Source organism: Gobius niger (genome assembly GCF_951799975.1).
Source record: "Gobius niger genome assembly, chromosome: 12".
In the NCBI taxonomy this organism is placed as follows: domain Eukaryota; kingdom Metazoa; phylum Chordata; class Actinopteri; order Gobiiformes; family Gobiidae; genus Gobius; species Gobius niger.
The window spans coordinates 3,400,745-3,406,822 of NC_136863.1; the positions used below are offsets into that span (position 1 = coordinate 3,400,745).

Genomic DNA, 6,078 nt, shown 5'->3' on the forward strand with positions numbered 1-6,078 from the left:
GCATCGACTAAAGTGCATTGTGCTGCTGCTGAGAAGGTGATTGGCCGTGAACTCCCATCTCTCCAAGTCCTGTTCACCTCCAGGACCCAGAGGCGTGTGGGTCAGATCACAGCTGACCCTTCTCACCCTGGACACGGACTATTCACCCCCCTCCCCTCAGGCAGGAGGCTACGGTCTATCAAGACGCATAGATCCCGCCACTTGAACAGTTTTCTTCCCTCGCTCGCCATCAGAGACCTAATAACTCAGTACAGACTGTAATCTGCTCTATTGCACTATGTGGTGTGTCCGCACTTAGATCCACTGCATCACTTTATATCACTTTATCCACCTACACCATATGTAAATCCAATCCCGTTGTTGTTCTATGTCAATTGTTGTCATCTTACCATGTTTACCCTATTTTTTATCTTATTTATTTTAATATTCTTTATGCATGCCCCTAAAGCCTTATAGTTTAAAATGTTATAGCTTATTTTTATCTACATTTTATCTAAATTCCTAGTTTGTGAACCTGTTTACAATGGCAATAATGATTACTTACTGTATCGCAAAACGTATCGGCTCCCAAGTATCGTGATATGTATCGGATCGTGACAAAAGTGTATCGCCCCACAGCTCTAGTGAATACATAGTAATCATATTAAAGACGAATAATGAACTGGTGATCAAATGCTTTATTGTTATTTACATTCACAGGTATATTTACAAGAATGAATCGCAGCCAATCACGGCTCGGCCTTTGTTGGAGAGACTTTTGGCCCAAACGTCAGGGCCAGAAAACACAAAAAAGCACAAAATATGATTTAGACTTTTTCAAACTTAAGGCAAGACGCTCCAGGTGAACAGGAAAAATAAATATATTAGACGTAAGAGAAGAAAAATGTTTTTGAGAGACAAAATCAGAGCCATGTGTCAACGTATGTGTTTATTTTGTGACTGATTTTGCTTTAGGCATAAATACATCTAAGGAGGGGATTTATCCAATACTGTCTTTGGAAAGAAAAAAGGAAAAAAGGTAATCACTGGAAAATAATCTGGAAAAAATCATATTTCCCCTCATCTTTTTCAGACAAAACTCAATAAATCAGTTTAAGAATAAGACGACCATCCAAAAGTTGGTGTGTCCTGATTGTACAATGTGGGGTCTGCAGATTCTGTCCCAGAGCGTTTGAAGGTAAAGTTTTGAGGGTAGACGTTTTAACAACAAAACATTGGGAAAAAAACAGTTTTGGCCTTAAACAGTGAAGTCGCTTTGAAATTGTATTTATTTACACATTTAAATCGCTCGATCTGTGGATTTGACGGTAAAGTTCTGTGACTGTTTTTCTGATTAACTCATTGACTGCCAGCCATTTTCAAATCAGAGGGCTCCCCACTGCCAGAGGTTTTTCAGGATTTTGACTGTTTTTTCAAGACCCACAGAAAATTTAGGCCTAGGTCTATGTCAACATGAACCCACCAAAAGAAAGATTAGACCCTCTTCTTTCATCTAAAAAAAAGTTTGTTTGTACCTCTTTCCATTCTTTAGTAATCGTCCATAGAAAATAGGTGAAATCAACCAAAATGCTGGTTTCTGACCAAAAAGTTGTTTTTAATCAAGCAAAACAGTGACTGTGAGCAATGCTGCCACCTAGTGATTCAATAAATGAACTACAAATAAGATTTTAACACAACAGGCTTTGCTGCAGCCGTTCCCAATGAAAAATCGCATTGGCAGTCAATGAGTTAAGGAATAGTCAGTGGCAGGACATCGTTTCGGGAGTTTAGAGTTCAGGAAGTTAACCTTCGTATGTAACAGAAGTTAAAGCCGATAAAAAGCACAACTGTGGGAGTCTGTTACAAACCCACCCAAAAGTGCAGCGCCCACCAAGAAACTGAGCATCCACTGGGAACAGGATCGAGCAGGTCGGAGTCACACGAGAGCAACAGTTTAAGGCTGAGGGAAAACATAGAAGAACTAGTCTGGTCCTAGTTTAGTCCCGCTTTAGTCCTGGGTTTAGTCTCAGTTCAGTCCTAGGCAAGACCAGGTTTTAGTTCTGTTTTAGTCCCGGATTTAGTCCAGGTTTAGTCACAGTTTTAGTGTAGGTTTCGTCCTAGTTCAGTCCCACTTTTAATCCTGCTTTAGTCCCAGTTTAGTCTTGGTTTAGCCCCTCTTTAAGTCCTGGTTTAGTCCCTGTTTAGTCTTTGTTTAGTCTCAGTTTACTCCTGTTTTTTGTGTGGGTTTAGTCTTGGTTTAGACCTAGTTTTAGTTCTGATTTAGTACTGCTACAGTTCTAGTTTAGTCTTATTTAGTCCTGGTTTAGTGCAGCTTTGGTTCTGGTTGCAGTCCGTGTTTACTAGTCTGGGTTTAGTCCCAGTTTTAGTGTGGGTTTAGTCCCGGTTTCATTCCGGTTTAGTCTCAGTTTAGTCCTGGTTTTTGTGTGGGTTTAGTCCAGGTTTAGACCTAGTTTTAGTTCTGATTTAGTACTACTTTTGGAAATGTGTAAACTCTAGTTCCAGTTTAGTCCTGGTTTTAGTCCCACTTTTAGACCTGGTTTAGTCTCAGTTTAATCTTGGTTTAGTCTCTGTTTATCCCTGGTTTAGATCTAGTTTTAGTCCTGGTTACAGTCGTGGTTTAGCATCTGTTTTTATATGGGTTTGGTCCTGGTTTTAGGCATAAAGTAGTTTTAGTTCCGATTTAGTCCCGCTCTAGTTCCAGTTTAGTCTTGGTATTATCCCCGCGTTAGTCCTGGTTTTCTTCTTGGTTTTAGTTCTTCTTGTGCCGCTGCAGCGTGGTTTTGACCATGTCTTTCCACTGGTCGTCGGAGATGGCCTGGGCCCAGGGCGGGACCCCCAGAGTCGGGAACGAGAGCGAGGCCATGGTCCGCTTCACCAGCTCCACGTGATCTGCACCAAAACAGGACCCGAGTGAGTGACGAGTCCGCACAGTAAAGTGAAGATATTACTGCGCGGATGTCGAACTACTCCTGGTATTATTACGCCTTACAATATAGTTCCCCCTTTTATCCGCTTAGAAAATCCACATTGTTTAATTTTGTGTAATTATACTTTGTAGTGGAACACTTCACGTAACCATATTTCAATGGAAAAACGTGGAAGAGCTTGGTAGCTTCTATCTTGACCTGTTTTGGAGCTATAGAGGAGAGAGGGAGAGGCTAAATGCTAACGCCGTCTGCGCTGTGTTTACGTGACTGAGGGCACACGTGAACACCAGACAGGTACACATGAACTCGTCTACGCTCAGGTAAGAACATATCACAGTATGTAAAAACGGTGGCCTGTTCCTGTAATTACTGGCTTTACTTCTATGGAATTTATGAACATTAATATTTTGTCTTAAAGGGGGGGTATTATGCAAAATCGACTTTTTCAAGCATTACATCATGTTATTATGTCATTCCCTCATTACAAACATGCCTGAAGTGTTGCCTTGGCACATTCACGTATTTTTGAGTAATCTGTAAAAACTCTGATGGCGGCCATTTTAGGGATACGTTTGCCTGAGTCCTCCTAGGAACGCCCCCACCTCCTGGAGACGCCTCCGAGCTTTCGTCACCAGCCGAGTAACCAACCACTGCTCCTCAGCAGAACCCCCTCCCCACTGATGCCACAGACAGCGTGTGGAGGGGGCGTGTCTGAAAGGCTCAGAGGTTCTTAAAGAGACAGAGGCCGATTTCAAGACCTTCACTACAGCCATTTTGAGAGAGACATTTTATACAAGGCAGTGATTCTAATTTACTGCATTTACAGACCAGCAGAAGGTTTGGTCATCATTGTAGTGTGATATAGACTGGTGCCATGTGATTGAAAAAAGCAGAATACCCCCCTTTAATAGTATTATATAGTGGTTATCAACTGGTGTAGCTTCGAGACCCACTTTTAACACATCATTGACACTTATCACTTCACTTATTTAGCAGTTTGCCCATTTTTAACATTTCATAACAAAATGCAGTATTTCTTCTTAAATCTTCCTGTCGAAAATGACCAAAGAAATGATCAATGATAGCGTTTGACTCACTCACTCAAAGTTGTGAACCACTGCTTTGAGGAGTTTGATTCATCCTGCACACACATCTACACAGTGATGACTGACTAAAAGAATCGTTCAGTATCGTACCTTCGTCCATGGGGATGGAGGCGTGGCTTCTCTGAGCCTCTTCTCGATCACGGTCCTCCTCCTCACCGTCAGGAGGCGGGGCTTCAGGCAGGTGCAAACCCATCACCTGAAATCAGAGCGTTCAAAGGTCAGAGATGTTCAGGGTTAAGGCCAGGACTCCTCTCGAACACAGACCTCAATCCTCTGGTGCAGCGCCTGCTCTGACTCCGCCTCCTGCTCCTCATCCTCGTCGTTCATTGGCTCCTGGTTCAGCGGCTGGTAGCTGATTGGCTCCTGACTCAGAGGCTGGTAGTGGAAGGCTCCGGCTGTGGCGGCCGCCGCGTTTGGCTCCTCCTCCTCTTCGCTCCACGCCGTTGCCGGGGGAAACCGCTCCTCATCGCGAACGTCGTCATCGGAGCTCGGGAACACGCGCTCCGGCCCCATCCCGCAATCCACCAGCACCGGCCCTGGACAGAGAGCGGCTACAACTCAGGCTAATCTGGGAGACGAAGTGGTTCTTTTTTCAAGTTAATCTGATGTTATCGAGTTCAGCTCCAACATCAAGAAATGTGGGGAAAATGGGGAGAAATTTGGGGGGAAATTGAGAGAAACGGTGGCAAATTAAGGATAATTGTGTAAAAACTGAAATAAAAAAAGGACAAAAATAGGGGGGAAATGGGGGCAAAAAGAATTTTAAAAATGTGAGAACTGGTCACTTTTTTCACTGGTCGCTTTGTCGCTGGAACAACAGCATCAAAACATAAACTATATTCTTTTTGTGGTACCTACCGGAAGTACCTAAACTTTTTTTTCCGATCCCAAACTGGTAACGTTTAACGGTACCCACTACCCAGACCTAGGTACAGAGCCTTTAAAACAGACTTCTCAAGTGCAGAATCTGTTATGTACAGTATTGCATTATGCATGTTATGGCTTCTTGAAAATTCCTATGACCATATTACACCAACCTTAGTGATAAAGCACTTTAAAATCTTTACAGTTGGCCACAGTGCCATTCACAAATCATAAAACAATGGGGAAATGAATAAATTAGTGATTGAACGTCTGCAAGAAAGGTGCGTTTTCAAAAGGAATTTGTTTCTTCACAGAATTAAACAAACTGAGCTGTGATGAATTATTTTGCCCTATTATTGTGTTGTCATTGGTCTGTCACTGTTTGGTCTGTCAGTGTGTCCTCGGGATGGGACAACTTCTTTGTGAGGACTTAAATCTATATTTCATTTTACCTTTATGCCTTTTCAACTGAGAGCTTTCACTTTATGTTTTTTGGGTGAAAAACATTCCTAAACTGTTAACTTGGTTTACGCCCAAACAGCTTCGAACCAGGGCTCAAACTAGTCACCTCACAGCCTGGAAAGAGAGCACCCCCCTCACAAAAGCTGAAGTATGAGACTCATTTTACTCAGTATTTCTTTAGCTCCGTTAGCTCCAGTGGAAACAGCTGGAGGCTAAAATGCTAACGCTAACACCTCCTTCATTCACTCGTTTCCGTCTCGGTTCCGCTCTTAAATCCCTCTCTGTCCACACAAAGACTCGCCTCGACACTTTTGGGCCATTTCCCGTGGTTTAATTCTCACCTGAAGCCGTTTTTCAGTTTAAATCCGCGGGTATTCGCTGTTAGCTGTTAGCCGCTGTTAGCACAGCTGTGGATTTTACACTTCCGCATGCGTCATCACGTTCACGCTCCACAGCAAAACATTGTAATTTTTTTCTCTCACATAAATATGAATGAGTTTTGTACATTTGAAAGGCATTTAAACTCATAAAGAAGAACAAACAATAACATTAAAATAGTTATAATAGAAACATTTATCACAAATGTTTCGTTATCATTAAAATCACATTTATATTGTATTCCTTTTTTATGTGACTTCGTTAGTTCATGTTTATTTAATGGTGAACGACATTATTTAGGCCAGGATTTTTGTGTGTGTAATAATGGTAATTTTACAGCA

The 6,078-nt window shown here is 42.2% G+C and overlaps 1 protein-coding gene across 1 annotated transcript; it reads right to left on the reverse strand.

Moving 5' to 3' along the window:
* Positions 1–2,682: 2,682 nt before the first annotated feature.
* mea1 (male-enhanced antigen 1) lies at positions 2,683–5,822 on the reverse strand. Its single transcript, XM_079567154.1, has 4 exons — positions 5,701–5,822; positions 4,298–4,569; positions 4,124–4,229; positions 2,683–2,889 (listed from the first exon to the last, which is right to left on the reverse strand). The coding sequence occupies exons 2-4, from the start codon at positions 4,544–4,546 to the stop codon at positions 2,750–2,752; spliced, it is 495 nt and encodes a 164-aa protein (XP_079423280.1). The 5' UTR covers positions 4,547–4,569; positions 5,701–5,822; the 3' UTR covers positions 2,683–2,749.
* Positions 5,823–6,078: the final 256 nt, after the last annotated feature.

Coding starts and splice junctions, on each gene's coding strand:
- mea1 (XM_079567154.1), bottom strand. CDS start 4,546: ATGGGGCCGGAGCGCGTGTTCCCGAGCTCCGATGACGACGTTCGCGAT. Junction 4,230..4,297: donor CGCTGCACCAGAGGATTGAG/GTCTGTGTTCGA, acceptor CTCTGATTTCAG/GTGATGGGTTTGCACCTGCC. Junction 2,890..4,123: donor CTCCATCCCCATGGACGAAG/GTACGATACTGA, acceptor GTTTTGGTGCAG/ATCACGTGGAGCTGGTGAAG.